The 26,291-nt window shown below is 39.1% G+C and overlaps 1 protein-coding gene across 1 annotated transcript in view; it reads right to left on the reverse strand.

Annotated features, from left to right (window-relative positions):
- Positions 1-6,109: 6,109 nt before the first annotated feature.
- The window catches only part of LOC136864553 (CD63 antigen), a 144,789-nt gene continuing 124,607 nt past the window's right edge, over positions 6,110-26,291 (reverse strand). Inside the window, exon 6 of the mRNA XM_067141691.2 lies at positions 6,110-9,071. Within this exon, the coding sequence (XP_066997792.2) occupies positions 9,006-9,071 (66 nt within the window). The 3' untranslated portion in view covers positions 6,110-9,005. The remainder of the gene's footprint in view (positions 9,072-26,291) is intronic.

Consider the following 26,291-nt stretch of genomic DNA (forward strand, 5'->3'; position numbering starts at 1 on the left):
AGGTAGAAATTTAAACCCTGTATACTCAGCTGACCTCCCGAGGCTTAGTGTAACCCCGTTCCAGTCTTTGTACCGCTTTCCGTGGCACAGCCGGGAAACGAACCCGGGCTTCCGGGGGTGGCAGCTAATCACACTAACCACTACACCACTGAGGCGTACAATTTTAATAATTTTGAATATTCATGTAAATCAATAACCTCTCAGATTCCTTAACATTTAGACAGGGTTTTCTTGATAATAGTAATATAAAATTTGCACGTCTTATTCAATTATTATTATTATTATTTTATAAAATTTATATCACTATTATAATAATAAATTCACGTCCTCATCCCAAGGTGGTGCAGCTCATTTTTCAAGCAGACCACCAATGGAAGTGAGCTGTATATATAACATTTAAACCACATACCAGCCCTCCAGCCATTCTTAAAATTACTGGATACCGAGCTCGATAGCTGCAGTCGCTTAAGTGCGGGAGATAGTAGGTTCGAACCCCATTGTCGGCAGCCCTGAAAATGGTTTTCCGTGGTTTCCCATTTTCACATCAGGCAAATGCTGGGGCCGCTTACTTCCCACTCCTAGCCCTTTCCTGTCCCATCGTCGCCGTAAGACCTATCTGTGTCGGTGCGACGTAAAAACTAGCAAAAAAAATTACTGGCAGTACCGGGGATCGAACCTGGGCCCTGAAGACGGCATCAAATAACACTTACGTCAAAGAGGTGGACACACAGTTTTCTAATACACTAGTGTTCAAAAGTCAAGCATAAGTTACGAGTAAGCAGGGCCACAGGAAACAGGCCGCAAATCGCACGACATATGCACCTACCAACCTTACGTGTTCCCTGCTTTGGCTAGCGGCGTAACCGCAAGGTAAACACAGCCAGTGCCTGTGCCTCATATCCCCTCAGTCGTGTTTGCCCTGTTATAGTGTGAACGTGGCAACATAATGGCATGGCGACGCCATTTGGACCCCGTTTTGCAGGGTAGAATACTCAGCCGCCTGGAAGCAGGCCACACACAGACTGAAGTCACCGTATCCTTGAATGTGCCAAAAGTGTTATTTCCAGGCTCTGAAGACGATTTTGAGACACAGGAGATGTTAGTCGTAGGCCAGTACCAGGTCGATCAAGGGTAAACACCCCACAGCAGGACCCGATATCTGGCCTTAACCGCCCGACGAAATCGGAGTGCACCTGCAAGACAATTATTGGCGGAGCTTGCAGCCATATCAGGGTTTGCCAGAAAACGGCAAACTGCGTGCGGGAGTCTCAGAATAGCAGGGCTGTTTGCCCGACGCCCAGCGGTGTGCGTCCCACTCACTCCAGCACAGAGACGGGCCCTTTTACTGTGGAGCTGTCAACATCGAAAGTGGACCACGAATGGAGGCATGTGCTCTTCACAAATGAATCCCGTTTCAGTTTGCAGAATGATTCCCGTCGCACATTAATCTGGAGAGAACCGGGTAGCCGATATAACCACAGGAACAGCGCGGATCATGACCAGTATGGTGGTGGTGGCGTCGTGTGGGGCGGCATCATGTTGAATGGCTGTACGGACCAGCACGTCTTCATGGGTGGTCCGAGGAACACTGTTAATGCTCGGAGATACAGGGATGAGGTACCGAGACCACATGTTCGACTCTTCAGAGGTGCGGTTGGTCCAGACTTCCTCTCAGTGGATGATAATGCCCGACCGCACCGCACTGCTCTGGTGGATGAAATTCTGGCTGGTAAAGGCATTCATCGCATGGACTGGCCAGAAAGGTCTGCGGATCTGAATCCTATAGAACATGCCTGGGATGCATTGGGGAGGCAAATTGCATCCCGTCAACATCCACCAAGGGCCTTCCAAGACCTTCGCATTGCCCTTTTCGGAGGAATAGGATCGACTGCCACAAGACCTCTTGGACCATCTGATAGAGAGCACGCCACGTCGCTGCGAAGCATGCGTGGCTGTTAGGGGTAACCATACACCCTATTAACAGCATATTTTGTTGTGGAAGACATTGCCAAGTTTTGTTAGTGGTTGTATTATTTATTGTAATGGTGATGTTTTAGGCCACCAAACTGGCTATTAACTGAGGTAATTTCCTATCAGCAGTTTACGGCCCAATCTATACCCTTTTATTTAGATTCATCCGGCGAACCTACATGTTATTGTTTAATTTTAACCGTCCATACATTTTTTGATCATTATATTACTTTGTTCATGCTCAATGAATGGGAAGGAAAATGAATTGAGTGACCTAATGGAGAGATGAAAACTCGACATCCTGGGATTAAATGAAGTAAAATGGAAAGGGAAAGGAATGAAGATACTAAGAAAGGGGTACACCTTGTACTGGATGGGTAACAGTAAAGAAAAAAGAAATAGAGTGGGATTTATAGTGAATCAGAATGTGAACCACAGCTGAAGTTGAGTATGTAAATGTAAGAATTATAATAATGCACATATATGTAAACAAGGAACTAATGAAGATAGTACAGGTGTATGCTCCACAGACAGGATGTAGCGTGGAAGAAAAAGATTTCTTCAATGAACTGGAAACATATTGTTGGAGATGGGATCATGATAATGGGAGATCTGGGAACCAATAGAATGGGTTATGAGAATGTTCTGGGCCATAGAAATGAAGATGGAGAGAAACTGTTGGACTTTTGTATCAGAAATAACCTGATAATAAAGTACACATGGTTTATGAAGAGGAATAGCCATAAGATCAGCCAATATAGTTGGGATGGACAGTATGGAACACTCCTCAATTTTACCGAGAATGAGGAAGATACGTCACGAATACGAAGATAATTGCCAGTGAAAGTATGCAAGGCGATCATAGATTATTAATTGTGGAATTAAAACGAGTAAAAGCCCCTAAAATTGTACTGAAGAAGAAGCCAAAGATCAAGATTTGGGAATTGGAGGACGGGGATAAAAGAATGGCATTCCAAGATTGGACAAAAAGGAAGTTGCCTAACACGGAAATACGAAGTGGAGAGGAAGAGTGGGACAATTTAGGACAGACATTTGTGGAAGCAGCAATTGAGGTATGCGGAAAAACAAAAGCAAGGTTAAGAGAAAGGAGACACGGTGGCGGACAGACAAAATTAAAAGAAGAGAACCTGATAACACCGCTGGAACTTCAAAGGACTGTGAAAGCAATGACCAAAGGTAAAGCAAGTGGAAAAAAATAATTCAATGCTGACATGATTAAGGCAGCAGGAAGCATTGGACTACAGTGGCTATATCGAGCCCTCAATGCCATATGGAAGGATGAAAGGAAACCTGAAGATTGGCAACAAGGAAGCATTCTACCATTGTTCAAAAAAGGAAATAGGAAGAAATGTGAAAATTATAGAGGTATGGGCTAAAAATAACCGAGAAAATCATAGACAAAAGACTAAGGGATATAATAGAAACACAGAGGAAGAACAATATGACTTTAGACCGAATAGATCAACTTGATATTTACAGTGCGAACGATAATGGAAAAACATCTGGAAAGGAACAAGGAAAACATCTTTGTATTTTTGGATTGGGAAAAAGCTTACGATGCAGTTAAGAGAAACCATGTACCAAAATCATTAACAAGATAAAAATTTTGTATCATGAGAGTAAAAGCAGTGTACAAGTGGGGAATGGCGACAAACATTTTACACACACACAAAAAAAATTAGTCTCAAGCAAGAAGTGCACTGTTGCCATTATGGTTTATTATATTAATGGATTAAATCATAAAACGTGTAAAACAGAGTACCAGTAGTGATGCTTTGGTATTTGCAGGTGATGTGGTGATTTGGGGAAAGGGAGAAAAGGAAGTACAAAGGAGACTGGATGTTTAGAATGGTAATTAGTAAAAAGAAAACTAGTCATGCACTGTGGAAAAGAGAAGCCAAGTGAACATAGATGGAGAACGGTTAGAGAATGTAGAACAGTTTACATATCTGGACAGCATTACTAATGGAAGTAATGAAATCAACCTTGAAATTAATAACATACTAAGTAAAGGTACAACATTTTATCATCAAGTCAGAGAGCTTTTATGGGATGACAAAGTACCCAAAATTAACATTATATAAAGAGTTATTTCATACCAATTGTCACATATGGACTAGAAATACTGGTAACTAATGAGACAAGATAGCAAGATCCAAGCAGTAGAAATGAAATTTTTAAGAACATCAGTTAAAGACAAGAAGAGATAGAACTCAAAATATTAAAATCAGAGAAGAGCTAAATATAGAACTGTTAGTACAGAACATACAGAAAGCAAGACTGAGATGGTTCGGACATGTACAAAGAATGGGAAAGGAACAGGTAGCAGGAAGGAAATTGGAAAGAAAAGTTAAGGGAGAGAGACCAGTTGGAAGACCGAGAAGAAGGTGGAGGGATCAGATTTGGAAGGACATTTGAGAAGCTGGATTGGATGTGGCAGAAGTAATGGAGCAGGAAAGTGGAAGGACAGAAAGGAGTGGAGGAGGCTTGTTAACCACACCCGGGCAACTGGAGACACTGATGATGATGATGATGCTCACATACACTAAATTATGTCTACCAGCTAAAAATATATTATGATAATTTTGTCATATAGTCTGATTTTAATTCCATTGCAACAGTTCACAATTTATGAAACCAGAATTCTTATAGATGGGAAAATATATATCTTACCATTATATCACAATTTGCAGGTTACAGGAAAGCTATTAATTAGGCCTACATGTAATCCGAGGCAAACAGAATTTTAACAGGTTTTATGTTCTTAAATACATTTTTAAATCCAAAACTCACCTTCATGCAACATGGAAATGCTGCAGGGATCGCCCACATTATGTCCCAAAATGGTGGCTCCATAAGTAACATTCATGTCCTGACCTGTGCATATAGACCTTGGGTGTAGCCAGCATTTACAAATGTTTAATGTTATTTTTTTATTTTTTGACAGTTTTCAGAGACATTGAGGTGCCAGAATTGTGTCCCGCAGGAGTTATTTTACGTGCCAGTAAATCTACCGACACGAGGCTGATGTTGAGCACCTTTAAATACCCCCAGACTGTGCCAGGATCGAACCTGCCAAGTTGGGGTCAGAAGGCCAGCGCAACCATCTGAGCCACTCAGCCCAGCTTTACAAATGTTTCAAGTCACACAGTGTTTTCGTAATTTACATTCCTTACAGCCCTCAAGTAGCGACACTGCCAAGCCACGATATGTCTCTCCAACACAATTCGGTCGAAAGCATCAATTCTGGAACAACATTTTCACTCCGTTCCTCATTTTCTTGAGTGATCGTAACGGGAACAGGCTGAAGATTTTTGTTCTACAACAAATTATATGAAAAGACTTAGGAAATTATTAGAAAAATGTAAAAGAAACCGAAAATCCTCACTGGCTTACAGTTACCAACATATATCCATGTGCTCCTTATTTAATTGTAGGCTATACCGACAGATATCCTCCATACTGCATAAACATGTATGAACAAGCACATCAGATATTGCATACACCGTGTCTCCATGATCACATTCACTATCATTACTGGATGTGAAACGTTAAAAAGAGTATCTTAAACTTCCTGAACACCATCAGGAAAATTAGTGCAAGCTGTAGCGGATAACATCAGCTACATTTGATTCCTTTGCCTCCCAGCACTATGACCGGGCTTGTGTGCAGGCAGTCAAGTTATAAAATAAAGAGCCCAGTAAATTTAGCCTATAATTGTAACCATACATTATCTCTCTGCACAAGCTGGTTATTTCATATTTTGGTACAAGAAGACAAAGCAGGAACTTCATTGGAAAAAACCATACCTTAAGTCGCTAATGTTGAATTCCAACTGCGACATAACGTATGGTTTTGTTAGACTGCACAGCCTGATTCGAAGGTTGTTTTAAAGACTTTTCTGTATGGTGACATCACATCACTGACACTGCTTCTATCGTGTAGTTCAAGGATCTAAAAATCAATAAATTTATTTCTCGCCCTTCCCGCCATTTTCCTTCGCATTGTAAAATTGTCTCAAGCGACGTAAGGTATGGTTTCCTGGAGAGCGTCCCATATATGAACGTAATGTGGCATTGCAGGTTAGAGAGAAAAGCCGATAAAATGGAGACACATGAAGAAGTAAACAAACTTTTATTATTAATTCTGAAACTGGTACAACAGTTTTATATATATATATTTTCATGGAAATTAACACTATTCTTTAGGCACATACAACATATTTAAAAATTGCTTCAAATGCTGCATGAATGCTAACTTCAAAAGAAAGGACAACAAACATTTTTATATATTTTCATAAATACTGTTTGTAAAGTTAAAGAGTATGGTATACAGGCCTGTGGCAAGCCTCTAGGGAGGGGATACCAGAAGGTTCAAGGTTGGTTAATTTAAAAATATTTTCTAATCAATTTGAACGGGCATATAATAAACTATGTCCTAAATCATGAAGATTTATTGACATAACATTAACAGATTACCTGAACTATTGTAACATAGTACTAAAGCAAGCCTTCACTCATCCTTTCTGCTCAAGGTTATTAGACTGCTACACAGAAAATTAAATTTGTTAGTGCCTAGAAAGATTAAACACTGACGAATCAACAACTACCTGAAGATAATTAAGAAGCATGAAGTTTTGAAATGTTACCAGACGAGAATTTTGGAGAAGAGAAGAGGTCCCAGAAAATTTTAGGAGCCTAGCCATTCCTTCCCCTCCCCAGCTGCCTCCAGCAACAGGCCACATTAAAAATAGATTCACTGCACACTGCTTATAATGTTGCATGATTATTCATTTCTTTTTAAAATTTGAAAATGGGGCAGAAAATTTATCACAGTTATGTCTGAGAACACCATGCTACAATGGAAAAGAACTATAGTATGTTCCTATAGCTGCTGTTAATGATGATTAATAAATAATAAACATATAGTGTACTATCGTGTATGTAGTTTAGTTTCAAGTGTTAAATAAAATACTGTAAAGAGGGATAAAATGAGAGGAAATTGATGACTGATGGTAAGTAACATCTCTGGAATATTTATGAACAGTGCACTGCAGTTATTACCGGGAGACTGAACTAAAGCTGCATCTCAGAATTAAAAACATTATTGCTTATTAATTTACCCTATTCCACCCACATAATCAGTGTTCCACAATTTGTCCAGCCTTGCATACTTTCTCATCTGTAAATACCATATACTATTCATTTAATCCAATCTAAGCAAGCTTCCTATACAGAGAAAGTGGATCCTTTTACTTCTAGAGCCAAAGAGAGTTCACAAGGTGTTAGATGACATGCTGCCTCAGTATTTTACGTTGTGTGTTCTGAGAATAAGGTCCACAACTTGTGAATTAGGAGGGTAAGCTGTATCGAAAGAGAGAGATTCATATAATGTGGCAGAATAGTGAGCCCCAATATCATCCTGCGATGTTAGCGGTCTTTTTCCCAATACAAGTCAGTGTTGCGAGAAAATAGAAGATCGTTCCTATATGAAAACTTTAAAATATATGTAATTTGCTATTGAAATTCCTTCTGATTGCCTGTCAAAATGTGACATTTATTTCATTCTGTGCAGAGTTGAGAGTTACCTCTGGAATGAGTAACTGAATAAATTCAAAATGTAATAAAATTAATATTATTACTTATTATTATTATTATTGAATATATTATATTTTAAAAGTATATTTTTAATATAATGTTCATTTAAACAGCGACAGGATTTTGAAGATTTCGAAAATGTGACCAAAAAAACTTTAAAGTCATATTTCCGTACCTGAGAAGCAAAAGGGCTTATGTACAATGTATTAAAGTAGGACATAAGCCCTTTTGCTTCTCAGGTACGGATTTATTGTCATATTTTAATTTAGGTCATAAATGATTGCACATTTCTAACATTTTGAGATCCTAAACATCCAGGCCCTAAAAGATGCAGCTAAAATGGTCACCCCTTCTTACTGGATATCCCAAACAAGTGCTCATAAACAGTACATAAATTGGAACCAGCTTTTCAATGGTTCAGAGAAGTGCATAACACAGAGTTGCACCCATATACAATGTACCACATGATGATGTACAAGCCACCAGTTGCTTCACCCTGAGATTGTTGCACGAATTCTCTATTATGGAAAGCAAAACTAAGCCTTACAATTATCTCGCTCCAGATAACCAATCAAACTACAAGTCTAGAATTTGTGATGAAGATGGGTTAAAGTCTTGGTTATGCACCACAGAGAACATTCCCAGCCATAACAATAAATTCTTCAACTATAAAAATTGAACACACAGAAGCCAGACTGTGCAATTCTATGTTTGGTGCTCACATATGACAAGGAACATAAAAAGTACCTATTCTGAGGAAGACCTGAAACTTCTATCTGTGGTGGCTGGATTACAGTAGGTAGTAAGGGCAACACCAGAGTAATGAACATAAATGGTGAAGACATCTTCCACACAATAAAACTACCAATTAACCATAATACTTAAAGGTAAATTTACCAGTTGGTAAAACACTCAACAATGTTCTTCAAAACAATACCCTATTGTTAACACTTCCATCAGTATCAACTTTAGTATTAAGTTGATACTGTTTTAATTGAGAGTCCATCTTTCTCAATTTATTAACACCCACAATGATCAACAGGAGGTATAAAGCAGTATTTTAAGATCTGCTCTTTGTGATGTGGGTGCAATCATATAAATCTGCAACTACACTAAATACACGCAACATATAAAATTCCCTAACTGTATTATAAAAATAATGAAATTATCAAAATGTACAATTATCACAAATTGCCAATAAGTATATTGTTAATTACAAAATGTACCTTCGAAAGAGGAAAAACAAAGTACAAAATAGAAGTGGAGAGATTCATGGACAGGTCAGGAGGAGGAAATGAAGTATAATAAAGATGTGCAACACCAGATTTTCACCATAATAGGAATTACAGGTAAATGACCTCGATCTTACTTTTACCTTAACGGTACCGCATCATATTCTGTAACATGGTTTAAATTCTAAACAGTTTCATATTCCTTGCGGATAGATTTAGCCAAGCAGCACGCAAAAATAACACCAACCAACTGAAACAGAAAGAAGAGAACTAGATGTTTTACAAGCATTAAGATAGTTGTGGGTCAAGATAAGTATGGAAAACAACATTAATAATAAGAAATTGATGAACAAGAAGGTTTTCAACACATAATGGGAATAAAGCAACCAAAGTGTACCTGAAAACAACACAAACATCGGACTACTGATGCCAGACCTGTCTGTTTATGCCGTGTAATACAGATAACTAAGACCTTCAACAATGATTTGTTTTTCTTAGATTCTTCAGTCTGCCAAAACGTAACAGTTATAAATGACTAGAACGACAGCTATTTTTAACTACCCAGAACGATGGCAACAATCATTTTGTCTGCAATAAGGAAAAGTACAATACACATTACACAGAACCCAAATAACTTGTTTACAGTATTTATTAGGTTTAATCGTATTTTCAGTATTATTTCAGTTCCACGACTACATTTTAAGAGTTGCATTTTACAGTTAACACACCATTTTAGAACACTTTGCAACTACATAACACGATTTGTGTTTCAGAACAAGAACATAGTTTATGACATCTGTTGTTGTTTATCATTATCAATCATGTCCGGCTGCATGGCATAACGGTTAGCATGCTGGCCTTTGGTCACAGGGGTCAAAGGTGAGGAATTTTAACCATAATTGGTTAATTCCACTGGCCCAGGGACTGGGTGTATGTGCCATATTCATCACATTGATGTGCAGGTCGCCTACGGGTGTCAAATCAAAAGACCTGCACCAGGCCCCTCTGGAGGCCACACACCATTATTATCAATCATACACTTTTTGCAAGCACAACAATTACTGCTCGATTTACAAGAGAGATTTCTTACAATATACCACCTTGATGCAGCATTCTTGGCATTTTCCACAAGTGGGCCTGTCACATGACAAACAGAAATCTGGTGCTTTGTCACGGCACAATGAGCACTGGTGACGTTTTATACTGCTGGTCTCTGTACCACAAGGAGGGGTTGCTGGTCACCTCTTGTACAAACAGTGTGGAAATTTTAGTTCATTCACTAGGTTCAGAATAAAGCATCTTCACGAAATTTCCGAAGAATTGCATGCGTGAAGTAAAATCCAGTGCATTGTGGAAGTTGTAAACAGGCCATCGTCTTGTTGCTGATAGAGTAGTGTACAAGCGGCTCATTTGGCCAAGAACATTCAATCCACACTTAGTGGAGTTGTAAAACATCACAGTTACCGGACGCTTTTCATCATTTCTGGTATTTCAACCCGCTTGTGCATGGTACTCAGGATACAAAAGTTTATTCTTGGTTTGCACCGGTAAACGGTACAAGTTTTTTGTCCATTGACCAATATCCTTGACGAGAAGCGTTCTACACTTGTACCTTTGCAAACTGGTGGAAATTCTTGGTGATTTGGTCGCATGGTAGCAACGATAGATGTTCCTTTGGTCTGCAAGCTTCTGTGATGTAAACAAATTGTTCATAGTGACATTTCTCACTTTATAAAGAAACGGCTCCATGAGCTTCAGAACCACATGCTCACCAAGTCGAGTTCTTCAGTTACTTTCTTCATCTTTTCCCAAGTACTTGAAACCATTTCAAGGTCTACAGCCAACCAGGATTTCAACCCAAACTTATCAGGCTTATTCGCCATATATTGAATGAATTTACAACGCACTTTGTATGGTAGCAGTTGTTCATGAATTGTGATGTATTCACCGAATGTAAAGAACAGCTGAGAGTTTTCAATAAAAGGTGACCACAGCTCAGAAGCTAGGGCGAATTTGTCGTTGATAAGCCGAGTTGAACGTGTTATTTTTATGTCACACTGGAGGAACCTACGAATTTCCTCGAAGCAGTCATGTGACATGGTTTGGACAAATATAGGAGGTCCCCGTTCCTTTGAAAAAGTCATTCACATCTAACAACCCTTTGCATACACTAAAGCAATGAATGTTTCAAGTTCTATCAATGAAATGTCCCATGAATCTGACTCCAAATGTCTGTGAGCTGCTTCAATGGTGCATTTTTGAATATGCTTCAGCATGGATTCTGAAAACAAGAGATATGACGAAGCCTCATTGTCTCCAATATGTCTCCTTGCGTATGGAGTAGGTCCTTTATCCTTCATGATGTCTTGTAAACCAAATCTACCTCTTACAGTACCATCTTGATTCACTCAGTTCCATCACGAGCACGAAGAATGGCTGGTGTGGGGTATTATGCACATTATCGGTCGCCAGGGTGGTAACATCACAATCTGTTCCTGCCTCTGAAGAGCTGCTTATGTGTCTATTTGTGTCTTCTTTTGAATGTTTCATTGGAACTGAATAAATCAATGTTTTAACTAGAACGACGAGAGCGGTCAAAACTACCGCCATGATTTTCTCCGTAATGGGATAGTCATTATTGATTTTCCCGCCTCTTTTTCTCGCGCTAGCAGTGTCACTTGTTTAAAATTCAAACCTCTATTGTTACGTGTTTCAGCAGACAGTCATTATCGATTTTTCTCAGTCTCTTTCCTTCGCACACTCTGTGTCACAGGTTTCAATTTGTAACATCTATTGTTAAGAGTTTCATCGGAAGGTCTGGAACTGCAGTTTGTTGTAGCTGAAATGTCTTAGGTGACTCTTGATGAATGCCTTGCATTCCTTAAGGAACTCTGTGAGAATTCCAGTAATTGTGGCGGTTCCAGTGATCCAGAGTATAACCCAGATTTTGCATGACATCGAGTTAGCATAAACCCGCATTTATCGGAAGATATTTCAAGTATAGAAAATTATTCCATAACAGCAACGTAATTTTATATTCAATTTAACATAATTCAAAATAGGGAAAAACGCACACTTAGCGTAAGGAAATGTTAAAATTCTGAAGTATTTATTTCTATTCGTTTTGGTTGTGGGGCATTAAGAACCTATGACAAGGAAGTCATAAGCTTGCTAAAGATGATTCACGGCAGAAGAGGAATTTAAGGGCGCGGGCACTTAGGGCTAAGGTGAGATGGACTCTGACACACACTCTACCGCAGTCGCTGTTGTACAGTAGAAGAGAACCCCCGTTTTAATGATAATATCATAATGCCCTTCAAAAATTCCTATATTAATCTGTGAAATATTCTTTGGTTACAATGCGAACCCTTTTACTGATTCATTCATAATTACGGGCAAATTCGGACGTGTTAGTTTTTTTCTTCCCGTTACCAATATTCACCCACTACTCCAGCGTTTATATTGAATGCGATCTGTTATCTTCTGTAGGTATAGATTCCTTACTATGCGCAAGCGATTTGAGATTTAAAATTAAGAATTTCATCTTATATCCGTATTGAATTGAGAACGTAAGAGAGGTAACTTAAGGGGCCCACCTTTTCAATACAAATAAATGCTGTTATGGTTAAGTTGCAACATGTTTACTTGGAGCTAGTTTCAACGCTTTTCAGCGTCATCCTCAGCCAAAATTTGAGAAATAAGGATAAGAACATACATACATAAACATTACACAAAATATTATAACATTATGATTAAAGAGAAAAAAGGGGAATAAAATAGTGAATAGATATTCAATCACAAGTTCAGAACTTTGCAATCATTACCAAAACAACCCATGGAGGGTAATGTAATTGTACAAACATGTGTTAGGACTCAACAAACAATATTTTAAAAATACATATAACACTTTAAAACTTTGCTAAGTCCGAGATGAAAAAAAAAAAAAAAAAAAAAAAAAAAAAAAAAAGAGAGAGAGAATTGGCGTATGGCTTTTAGTGCCGGGAGTGTCCGAGGACATGTTCGGCTCACCAAGTGCAGGTCTTTCGATTTGACTCCCTTAGGCGACCTGCGCGTAATGATGAGGATGAAATGAAGACTACGACACATACACCCAGCCCCCGTGCCAGAGAAATTAACCAATGATGGTTAAAGTTTCCGACCCTGCCGGGAATCGAACCCGGGACCTCTGTGACCAAAGGCCAGTACGCTAACCATTTAGCCATGAAGCCGGACAGTCCGAGATGAACTTGGTAGTCAAAGATTCGAATTTGTAGTCACTTTGTTCATTAAATGATGTCGCTTATTAACTAAGAGTGTTTTCTTCCAGCTTTTGACAGAAATACAATATTCAACTTGTGTAAGATGTTCCTCTGAGAGCTTTGAAGTTAGTTTTACATCATGGCTGTGCTGTTGTCTGTGGTCTATTGTTTTTATGTTGCAACGTAACGTGTAAGGTGGAGAGCAAGTTTTTGAGCCGAGGTTTCTATGCTGTTCGCAGTTCAATGCGTGACCTGCAGTGTAAAAAGGAGATATTTATTAAAGAAAAAAAAGGCTCAGGTTTTTAGAGAAGAGTTCACATCAAAGGCGAGTGTTTCGTTAAAGTGACGCCGAGGTATCAAATTTCTTCTCTTTCTTTAACCCTTGAGGACTGGCGCGAAAAAATATAGCTCGAAGACTGGCGTATGGGTGTATTTGACCCGGATTTTAAAAATCAATTTTTTGCCATCAGGCACTACGTACGAAATTGATTTCCACCTGGACTGTTCTAATGAACTATTCTAAATCGTTTAATGTGATTATTAAACATGTTATTCAATAAAACATGCAAAATAATTACAATAATTTCATGACTTGTAAAATGGCTATAATATTGGCAGGGAAGTATTTATCTTCAATGTCAGTCACTTACGATCAACAATTCAAAGAAATATTCACAATATATAGCACAAGTCTCAATAAACGTTTCCAATGACTTGCAAATCGTTACCAGTATTTTTCAAGAATTCATGGCTGTCCAAAATGTGCCCTTCTATTCATGCTGGCTGGTAGCGATAACCGTACACTGGAGACACATGGGAGTGGTGTGTTGACCTCAAATCATTATTCCCCAATTATTGCACTCAGTTTTCGTCTTCCTGTCAGCACTGGAAGGACAATACCCAAATCTTGTTCGGCCTTTCTTAGCTGGACGTCCAGTCATCGGAGTTTCAATTCCTACATATCCAGCTATGTTCGACCTGAGTGAACGAAGAAAGTTCTCCATTACGGCTGGGCTTTTCATGTGTTCGTGGACCATTTCCTGAGACAGTTGCTTGAGAAAAGTACGTCTAACTACCTTATCAGGTCCATTTGATTGGTAGACAATGAGAATAGTTATGCCAGCTACATTCAGCATGGCATAAAATACCGTTAGTGGCCAGCGGTTACTCACACGTACAACGTTGTACGTTGCACAATGCTCGTCAACAACATCAACGCCAGACTTTGTGCAGTTGTAAAATTTATCCATCTCCGGCTTCTGTTTGTCACCAGTCTCTCCTTCAATGGCTGCCTCATGCTGCATTGCTGATAGGAGCAGCACGGTCTTTCCTTTCCTCAGAACATGTGATACCAGAGTCACTTGATTATCAAATGCAAATAAACTTGTATACTGTGGTCTGTGGTGTGTTGTACAAAACTAAGAGGAATTACTTTTTTATTCTTACGTATAGTTCCGACTAAAGCAAGCCGATGATTGTTCAGCAAATATTTTGCTAAGCTCACTTTCTGACACACAGTCATCTTCCCTTTCACTTGCCTGTCCACCGATTCCTTCCTCCTCTTCATCTTTAAATACTTCATCAATTATTCGTTTTAAACGTTCTTGTTCCTTATTCCAATCCATCGACACAGCTATCAAGATAAGCACTGATTTGACAGAAAAGTCACGCGAGGACTGGCGCCTTGGGTAAATCTGACCCGCCAGAGAGTAACACACCAATAACTCGCGTGATGACAAAGCTATCACATGTGAACTTTCTCAGGATTTAGTCCTAGGTCAGGAAGGAAGGTACTGAAGGCGACAGGAAACGAGGGGTGACCAAATCAGAATTATAGGCGAATGTTTAAGTCTCGGGTCAAAAACACCCATGCGCCAGTCCTCGCGGGTTAATAGTACTGATCTTAAAATTGTCGTGAATATCGAGCACTCCGTCCACGAGTTTCCCCTTTCCAATACAAAAGCCCACACATTTGTTGGCATTTATCTGAAGAACGATTTCCTGGAACGACGTGATAGCGGTGCGTGTCAACTCGAGCTGCTTCCTTGTTTTTGCCAACAATGACTGTGTCGTCGGCGAAACCTATAATACAAAGAGGGGGGCAATTCTGCAGAAACTGATTTGCCATATGCTTGTAGTAGGTTTCTTCTGTTATCTCATAAAAAATGGAATCTGTGCCCAGGTTATACAATGCTGGCGATAATGGTGATCCCTTGCATAAGTCCTCTTAGAAAGCGAATTGGCTTCGTTTTACCCTTAGTAGTTTCGATCTGTGTTGTATTATCAGTCTGTAGATTGATGATTAGCTCCTTCATTTTAGATGGAATTGGCTCGGCAGCTAGTGTTAGATCTAGGTGCTGATGTCCGATGTTGTCGAAGGCTTTTGATATAATAAGTAAAATTCTTTCAAGAATAAAATTACTGTGTCCACCTATTCAATACAGTTATACTTTGTAGTGATTAAATCCTACATGAATTATAAACACTAGTTAGGAACATGTTTCGCCCTAATTTTGGGCATCTTCAGCCTAATACTAATCTTAACGTCATTGGAACTTAATAATAAATACAATGGTCTTATGCTAAAAATATTTTTACAAAAGTTAATATTTACATAGTTTACAATATGTACATTAATTAAAAGCCAGAATTTGTGAACAAGGAAGCAACTAAATTATTTTATTTTACAATGACTAGATAACGTTCAAAGTGTAACATGGATTTCTCCTACTGTATGGATGAACATCAGGCTGAAGGTTTTATAGTTGGTTCGTTCAAAGAGGCTATGGTCACCTGTGTCGTAAATATATTGTTACAAAACTAGAACCGTGGTATAAATCCGATCATGTTGGGTTTGAATATTTCTTTAGAAAGAAGCATGGTAATATTTTATAGGTTAAATCATATATGTTGGAAACATATTGTTGATATCATTCATTAGTGCTCATTTGATAAAATGTTTTGGAATATTGTGCCATTCTTGTCGATTAACGTTCCTGTTGGTGCATTGTTTATCCTTGGGAGGAATTATGAGTTGTCTGTAAATGAATAAGATAAAAATGCATTTAGAATGATGAATGTAGAGCCCAATATAATAAATGTAAAGTGAACGTTTTACCCCACAAAAGTGGACGAACTTACTTGTCCTGTCAGATGTTAGCTGGAACCACTTGCTCCGGTTGTATCTGAAGGACTAACCTTGTTATAGTGATGGGTCGTTCATGAACGAACTGACCCTTTTGAACGATCAACAAATTAATCTAAAAAGCCACCTAATCGATACTTTATTTATTTTGCCTTTGGCAAACTTAAAAATACATTAACAAACACAGTACATGTTTCGACCACTTAGTGGTCATCTTCAGCTGTATATAAAAAATCTTAGATGATAACATTTAAAAGCAAGCACATTGGATCTTATAACTATATCCCATGGGAATCCAAAAACTATTGTTCTAGATGCTTTAAATAAATTGGAAGATGGGGGGGAGGGGTTGGGGGTAAGGAGATTTATGTGAATGATACTTAAATTACAGTATCGTTTACAATTGTGTTTAAAAAACTGAAATGATGAAAAACATATTTAAAATATTTAAAAGCGTCTATGGTAGAATTCGTTTTGATAAAATTAGGTGGCGTGATTAAAAGTTCGTGTTTGTAACAATCTTCAGGCATTTGTGAGAAAATAATAACTTAATTAAAATTCGCGTCTATGGTGCTGTTAAACACTTTGTTTTTAATAAACACACTTAAAATATTCTAAAGTGTCTATGGTAAGGCACTTATTCAAAAACACTTGTGCTTGAATGAAAGTTTATATCAGATGCACCAGTCTTCAGGTATTTATTGTTTATATTTGATAACTTCCTTGAGTGATATTCTTGTGGTTAAAAGGCCGTGTTGACTGTTTAACTTCCGAGAATTGCTCTTCGGAATGTGATAAAAGAATTTGTGTTAGTCGTTTAACTTGTTAAAACCCTGTGGTGGCTTCTGTTATACAAAATGGCGATCTGATTCGGGCAGCTTGCCTCGCGATCTGTAACCAGCAGGAGATCGTAATATATTAATATATAACATATGATAAAAGTAAAAAGCTCCGAATCCCAAATAGATACCAATATAAATGGTCCGTTATTGGACATTATAAATTTTCCAGCTAGCTCATTCTTGGTTGCCAGCGTTTCGCCCTCATGTGCTAGGGTGGGCTCATCAGTTGGTACCTAGCACACTTACCAATACGCTGGCTAGTGCATACCGTGGAGGCCACTGCGTAGGCTAACTGGAGCCACCGGCAGTGCCAATGCACTAAGAGACTTGTCTCATCACTAAAAATTGATGCCTGCTTGGCCATCAGATGATATAGATGTTGATTCCCATAGGGATCTGAAATATTTGTCCTGAATGAGCAAATTTATAATACCAATATAAATGGTCCGTTATTGGACATTATAAATTTTCCAGCTAGCTCATTCTTGGTTGCCAGCATTTCGCCCTCATGTGCTAGGGTGGGCTCATCAGTTGGTACCTAGCACACTTACCAATACGCTGGCTAGTGCATACCGTGGAGGCCACTGCGTAGGCTAACTGGAGCCACCGGCAGTGCCAATGCACTAAGAGACTTGTCTCATCACTAAAAATTGATGCCTGCTTGGCCATCAGATGATATAGATGTTGATTCCCATAGGGATCTGAAATATTTGTCCTGAATGAGCAAATTTATAATACCAATATAAATGGTCCGTTATTGGACATTATAAATTTTCCAGCTAGCTCATTCTTGGTTGCCAGCGTTTCGCCCTCATGTGCTAGGGTGGGCTCATCAGTTGGTACCTAGCACACTTACCAATACGCTGGCTAGTGCATACCGTGGAGGCCACTGCGTAGGCTAACTGGAGCCACCGGCAGTGCCAATGCACTAAGAGACTTGTCTCATCACTAAAAATTGATGCCTGCTTGGCCATCAGATGATATAGATGTTGATTCCCATAGGGATCTGAAATATTTGTCCTGAATGAGCAAATTTATAATACCAATATAAATGGTCCGTTATTGGACATTATAAATTTTCCAGCTAGCTCCGCCCAGATTGCCCCACGTATGTTTTTTTGCACTGGGTACACGTCAAACTGTAAATGCCAGATTCCTGGAATTCGTCATCTTTAAGTTTATTGACTTTGTGATTTAAAAAATCTGTGTTTTGTATTGTTGTTGGTTGAGAAAGCTATTTTGGTATTGTGCTTCTTAAACAAATTCGTGATTTCATAAATCCTCGGGTTATTAAAGGTGAATTTGACGTATTTCTTTGCATTCTCCGATTGTTGCTTTAGTTAAATTTGTTGTTGATATTTGCACTTAGTAATGATTTTGTTAATGAATTTCAAACTGAAACCGTTATGTAAGGCTTGTTGACGAATGAAAGATAGTTCCTTCTTTCTGTCCGTATCTGTTAACGGGATTTCAAAGGCCCTGTTGACGAAACTGTAATAGGCGGATTTCTTTTGTGAAGTGGGATGTAAAGAATCGCTTTTAATTGTAGTCGGTGTAAAAGTGAGTTTTCTGTGTATTTTAAACTGGAAATGGTTGTTTATCCGGATTGTTTGAATATCTAGAAAATTGAGTGTACCTTCTTCTTCTTCTTCCGCTGTAAATTTAATGTTTGGGTCTAAAGTATTTAAGGTATTTAGAATACTTTGACTGTCATTAAGTTCTTTGTTTATAATGACAAAAGTATCGTCAACAAAGCGTACCCAGAAATCTAGTCCTTTAATGTGGCCTACTATCTGAGTGTATTCCAAGTGATCGAGGTATATGTTAGCTAAAATTCCGGAGGCCGGTGCTCCCATAGGTAGTCCGTCTTGCTGATAAATTTTATTATTAAAAGAAAAGAAATTATGGTTCAATACGAATTCCAGGATAGTCTTTTGAACGACTCATTGGAGAGAGCTAGCTCTCTCAATGAGAGTCGACTCTTGTAAGAGCTAGCTCCCTCCTTGCTCCTTGAGAGCTAGTCGTTCATTTACGAGTCGACTCTAGTATGAGCTAGCTCCCTCCTTGTTCCCTGAGAGCTAACACGAGCCGACTCTTATCAACAGCGACTCTAAGAAAGAGCTAGCTCGTCACATCGACTCTCGTTCATTTCTAGCCAATACCATGCCTCAGATAATCACGTGACGTACAGAAGCCGCTTTCTTTTTTATAGGCTGCCCAGTCTAGCCTCTTCCCGCATTCAGACGGTGCTCTGAGCGCGGTGGTTGCGGTCTGTTTGCTAGGTACGTTTTTGTGCCATAGTTCTGGCAACCTGCAACGTAACGAAACAATGAAATGAAATAAACAACATGTTATTGAGCAATACTTACCTGTTCACTTCCTGTATGCACTCATAATCTATGAAGGATGTAGAGCCTAGTATAGATCCAGTAGGTTAGGAGCAAATAAACAACACGAAGTTCGGGTTAACTAACCTCAACTAAGCACGAACAGTCACTATCCAGAATACTGAATATACCACTCGGCAAGTAGAAACGGCGTAGTTTTATTCTGTCTGAAATAATTAAGAAATACTCTGACAAATCCTCACCTGTTTCTTAAATGCGTTCGTAGTTATGAATTAACATATTGCCAAAATCTTTCGGTTTTACGGTAGAGTGGATACAATAATATACCGTTGTTTTAAATCGAATTAAGGCAAATAGAAAATAACACTAGTTTTGGCTTTAAAATATATACTAAATAACTCATACCAAAGTGTATACCACAGTACATTTTCAAATAATTATTTATTGACGTGTAAGAAGTCCGACTCCTTAGCTGGATGGTCAGCATTGAGGCCTTCAGAGGGTTCCTGCAGAGGGTCCCGGATTCGATTCTCGGCCAAGTCGGGAATTTAATTCTTCTGGCTGGGGAACTGGGTGTTTGTGTTTGTCCCAACACTTTCCTCTTCATATTCAGACAACACACCTCAATACCAACCACCATAGAAACACGCAATATTGATTACATCCCTCCGCATCAGATTAGCGTCAGGAAGGACATCCGGTCATAAAACAGGGCCAGCCGGGCTGAGTGAATCAAACGGTTGAGGCGCTGGCCTACTGACACCAACTTGGCAGGTTCGATCCTGGCTCAGTCCGGTGGTATTTGAAGGTGCTCAAATACGTCAGTCTTGTGTCAGTAGATTTACTGTCACGTAAAAGAACCCCTGCGGGGCTAAATTCTGACACCTCGGCGTCTCCGAAAACCATAAATGTAGTTGGTGGGACGTAAAGCCAGTAACATTATTACTTATTATAAAACAGGGGCAAATCCACATTTGCGGAACAGTTCGCACCCGCGAACCCACAAGTGTGGGAAAAGTGGTCGAAGCGGAAGTAGAAGAAGAAGTAAGTTTAGATAGTGTAAGGAATGCCAATATAATCGAACATATACGACTCATACGGTTTGATCGTTCTTGAAAAAAAATAGTAGAAGAGAGAGTGACCATACTGTACACGAAAAATAGGCACAATCCTATGCGTACTGTAGTATACTTGGTTATATGTACATTTGTGCTGATAGTAGTTTCCATTATTTTCGTTAAAGATCGCGTTTAATCAGCTATGTTTCTACGCTCCATTAATGAATGAAAGAATCTGTTGTTTCAACGCGGAATGTCAAGTGAGAAACTTTCTGTAGCTCCAGTTGAAAGAGGATTTTCTGATGACATCTTTTGAGTGAAATTTAAACTACGTGCACAGGATAGAGATTCTTCTTATGCTTATCTGGATTGTCGGGGGCGAACGCAAGTATTGCCAATATCTCGAACATACGTCCCGTACGGTGCATTCAATCTTGAAAAACATCATTTTAAGGAGAATGGAACTTAGGCAAAGTTATATTAGATGTTATCAATCAACACTGTATATTTTTGACACGTTTCTTCGTTACTGTGTATAAAACTTTATCATTGGATTAATTGCGAATGTTGCCAGCATTGTACATTTGTTTTATTCCAAGAGTAGCGTACTAAACTGTATATTGTGTTGCCATCTGTTGTGGGAAAGGTGAACTATCTCGCGCCATCTCGCTCCTTCAAATAAAATCGGGAGTCATGATTAATCTAGAAAATGTAATATCGCGCTATTTTGGGCGTTTATGAATAAATAACTCTTGGCTTAGTGTATACTATAGTAACTTACATCCCATTACATTCTTAAACAATTATTTATTAACGTGTAAGTATTGCCAATATCATGAACATACGTCTCGTCACGGTGCATTCAGTCTTGAAAAGCATCATTTTAAGAAGAAAGGAACATGGGCAAAGTAGTAATATTAGACGTTATCCATTAATACTGTATATTTGTTAAACATTTCTTCGTTACTGTATATAAAGCTTTATCGTTAGATTATTTGCCAATGTTGCCAGGAGTGCATATATTAGTTGTTTTATTTCAAGAGTAGCTTTCTAAACTGGACGTTGTGCTGCCATCTGTTGTGGAAAATATAAACTATTTGCGCTATATCATTCGTTCCCGGAAGTCATACAGAGCCGTCTGCCCTAAACCGGATGAACGAATGAACGAACGAACCTGGAGCGGTGAGCGGCCTCTGACTTCCTGGCTCGCTCCTACCTTCCCGCTCCCAAGAGTCTACTCTTTTGAACGACTCTCAGTTGGGAGCGGGAGCGAATGAGCTAACTCCCTCAAAAGAGCTAGTTCGACCCATCACTACCTTGTTATTTCTAGTGAAGTAATGATGCGGTAACGGAGGAGTGGAGTGTAGAGGGGAAGGGGGAGTGAGTTTCAATTTGTGCGTCTGCGTTGTTGCTAGAGAGGCATTACTCGAAATGGATTGGGCGGGCCCAGCATTAGGCGTGGCGATTGGAGCGCATGCGTGCTGTCATTTAAACATACTGAACCCTTGAAGTTACCATTCCATCGTTGGTCGGCCACAGCTGCTACAGTAGAGCAATATATAATAGTGATGGGAAAAATAGTTCCTTCTTGCGATCAGGTCAATGTGAACTAGTTTACTGCCAGGAACAGTTCGAAAAACTAGTTCGTTTAGTTCACTAGTTCACATCTCCATTTCCTCCAACTTCGCGCATGCGCATGTATATGTAGACATGATAATTATAGGCTTTTGGGCTTATGCCGTGTCATGTATATAATTTGTTCGACTATGCATCTTTATATATGCAGCAGTTAAAATTTAACACGAAATCACTGATTAGGTCTAAATACATAATTGTTATTTCACAATACACATCGATGGCTTTCAATGCACATAAGATGAACATGTCCATCACGTTTTTTCCAACAACCATGCCGGCATATTCTTATTTCTCTCGATTCCCTCAAGCTTTCTCGCCAGATAGTTGCACAACAGGGTCGCCAACTAATGTTAGACAAACTTCAGCAAGTTCTAAATTACAGACGTGGCCAAATTATTAGAATAAAATTGGATTTTCAGAATTTATTGACATAAATTTTTGTTACATTGACAAATTAGGGAGATTGTTGTTTTAGTACTTTGTATGCCACCCTTTAGACTGAATTAGGGCCTTGATTCGCCTTGGCATCCCATTAATCAGTGTTTGGCATGCATTTCTGTCGTCATCGTCCTTAAACCAGATTTCTTGGACCTTAGCAATGAGCTCATCCCGTGTTGTTATTTTGGTCTTTCTCAATTTTTTCTTGACAATAGCCCATAGATTTTCAATGGGGTTAATATCTGGGCTATTTCCAGGCCAATCCATTAACTCTATGGCCTTCTGTTCAAAAAAATCCATGACTTTTTTTGCTCTGTGGCATGGGGTACCATCCTGCATAAAGATGCAGTCTTCTCCCCCATACCATCGGTCCATTTGCGGTATCAGCTTGTTTTTCAGCACTTTTATGTACCGATCGTGTTTCATTGTCCCTTCAACAATGTACATTTCCCCGCAACCATGCCATGACATGACACTCCACACCATAATTGCCGTAGGATGTTTCACGGTTTGCTGTATACAGTCGACCTTGAACGCCTCTCCCTCCCTTCGTCTCACATATTGGCTGGTATCTTCTCCTATGGAGAAGATACCTTCATCGCTGAAGCATACCTGATGAAAGAAATAAAGCTTCCTCTAATAACTGGTCCATTACAGTGTTGTAAAATGTAGCAAACAATGGCAGGTACTTTTGTATTCCATGTAATCATAAAAGTAAATCGAATATATTAGCAGGTTTTAGCTCACAAAATGATTATAAAACCTTTGAAATACTACATACCTTCTTCCATTCATCCGCTGACCAGTTCTGATGAATCTTGGCCCATTGAAGTCGCCGGGAAGCCATGGAAGGTGTAATCTTAGCCTTCTTTCGTGGTCTCTTTGCTTTCAAGCCGCTGTTGAACAACTCTCTTCGTACAGATCTGGGGGATATATTAACCCCACACTGCCCCATTTTCTTGCTCAGGTCAGTACTTGTAAGTTTGCGATTACTGATCACAAGATTCTTAAGTTTTCTCATGCTTCTGGGGCTCAAAATCTTGCTCCGTCCACACTTGCCTGCTCGGTGCTGAGCGTATACTTGTCCACCATTTTCATGTTTTTTAATTCTATTCACTGAAGTTTGTGAAATACCTAATTTCTGGGCTATTGCTTGTTGTGTGTAAATCTTTTCAGCAAGTAAGGCCCTTACTATGCCTTTTTCTTGGGGAAAGGTCACACTTTTTCCCCATAACCTCAAAATATTTCACTCACACAATAATAGAACACCACTGACTCATCAGGGTTAGAACACACTTTGAATACTTCAAAATACCTTTTAGTTGAACTGTATTACACAAAAACAATGAATAAATTGCAGTGCAAAACAACAGAAACACAAAAGATATGAACACTCGGCAGTAGTCACAAGGCGGGAAATCTCAGCTGAACAACATGTGCACTTCATCATTCATTTGTTCTTCATTCTTGCCAACTGTTGTCGAGCAAAAGTATCCCAGAGGTACAAAATATATCAAGTTCCATTATGCCTATCAGAATTAATCCACCACTTATCTACTTATGGGCATATTCAGCCATTTTAGGCACCATTAGACTGAAATCGAACTTTATTCTCATAATTTGGCCACGTCTGTAAAAGTCGGTAAGTCGAATTAACCCCCATAATCCAGTTACAGTTTATTTGTATATGTAATAATTTAAAAATATGTGTTCACGTGCCTGGCAAAAAAATCTTACTTTTACAGCTCCCTCAAATCAGGCGACGAAGGTTGCACAATATTTGCACCGGGCCGTGTATACGCTGATATGTACCAATTTTACTACCGTAACTTACAAGAATAGACAGACAGATATGACTCATAAATAAACGATGCAATCAAAGTAATTTGTACATAACTTACGCAGCCTCATTAGTCGTCTTCTGGCAGTGGCTGGATTCCCTCCATATCCATGTAAGAGTCGTCGCCTTCACTTGATGATGATGCATTTTCATTTACCGGTCATCACAGAGTCCGTAATCCCGTCTAACTCCCACAGTTTTCCTTTCCCTTCACCACATGACTGAAATACGCCTGCGGTGCATTTTCTCAGCTGTTACATACGCAAGTCCGTTAGCTAAGGCATGCAAGTCCCTTAACCTAAAAGTTGTGTGTGTTTTCCTACCTAACCTTTAACAAGGCCCCAATCTGGTTCTATGGGATTCAACTCGCAGTGATAAGGCTGCAATCTTAGGACATAATGTCTAGTCTTCTCTGCTAAGTCATCTATAACACATTTGTCATAATCGTTTTTCAGTAATTTGGCTATTTGAAGAAGTTCGACTTTGACTGCCCCAGGCGCTATTCGTAATAAAAGAAAAATGACTTTATGCTCAGTTAGAGTTGGGTGCAATAATTGCCACACGGAACGATTTCTCATAACAAAATATGATAATTAAGTTTATAATAAAAATAGTTAAAAGATGCGGCAGTCAATCAGAATGAGACTTTACCACTTGTATTTTTCATAGCGTTAGCTAACCTACTTGACTCACCAAATTTATCAAACCATAAATCATAATTCGTCAGAATTGTCTCTAATTGTTCCTAAAATCTCCAGAAAAGTCGTTTGTCTCTAACTTTGAAATTCTGTCGCTAAATGACTTCAAAGAGACTTGTCGCTGTCGCTGGAGTTGGCAACACTGATACACAGGTCGACTATTCTTGCGCTTGTGCAGCTGTCAATTTTATAATAGTTCATTTCTTAAACAAGTTCGTACAGTTCATTTAGTTCAACTAGTTGGTGTATTTCCGAGTTTGTGCGAGTATATAAAAGTGATATTATTACATTTATAATCATGCCACCACGGAGAAGAAGCCAAGTGTGGAATCATTTCAGTGAAGTTGAAGAGGGTAAAAGAGCGAAGTGTGTGTATTGTTCACAAATTATAAGCATTGTCTGTGGTTCCTTAGGTAATTTACAGACACACATAAAAGTAAAGCACCCGACCGTTTGTACCTCAAGATATGAACCATACCCACAACAACAAGTTAGTTCTGAAGCATCAGATGTACTTACAGACAACATCACCGAAATGCGACCTCCTGATAAGCCTTCCTCAAGCGGAAATGCTACTCAGACAAGTATGGGTGACTATATTCGAGTAAAGAAACCGGTTACTGTACAAAAATCAAAAGTAATCGACGAACAATTAATGAAACTGTTAGTTAAAGGCTACCATCCTTTCAGTATGGTGGAGGATGCCGAATTTAAAGATTTTGTAAATTTACTGTGCCCAGGATATAATCTCCCAACTAGAAAAACTATTTCTACCAGTTTATTGCCACAATATTACCGCAACACTGTTGAAAAGGTGCAGAAACTCCTAGAAGATGTACAAGCTGTTTGTCTTACAACCGATTCTTGGACATCCATAAATAATCAAAGTTTCTTGGCCGTCACAGCCCATTATATCAATGCTGATTGCCAGTTGAGTACCGTTTTATTAGGATGTGTTGAATTTCGGGACGGACACACTGCTGAAAAATTGTCAGGGCGCTTGAAAGAGACAGTGCGTGAGTGGGGGTTAGAGAATAAAGTTGTTGCTGTCGTCAGTGACAACGCCAGTAACATTGTTGCTGCAATAAGGTTATGTAACTGGCGGCACTTGTCATGTTTCGCGCACTCAGTAAACCTTGTGGTGCAGACAGGGCTGCGCAGTGGTGAAATAAATGTTGTCATACAAAAAGTAAGGGCAATAGTA

Source organism: Anabrus simplex, chromosome 2, assembly GCF_040414725.1.
Source record: "Anabrus simplex isolate iqAnaSimp1 chromosome 2, ASM4041472v1, whole genome shotgun sequence".
In the NCBI taxonomy this organism is placed as follows: domain Eukaryota; kingdom Metazoa; phylum Arthropoda; class Insecta; order Orthoptera; family Tettigoniidae; genus Anabrus; species Anabrus simplex.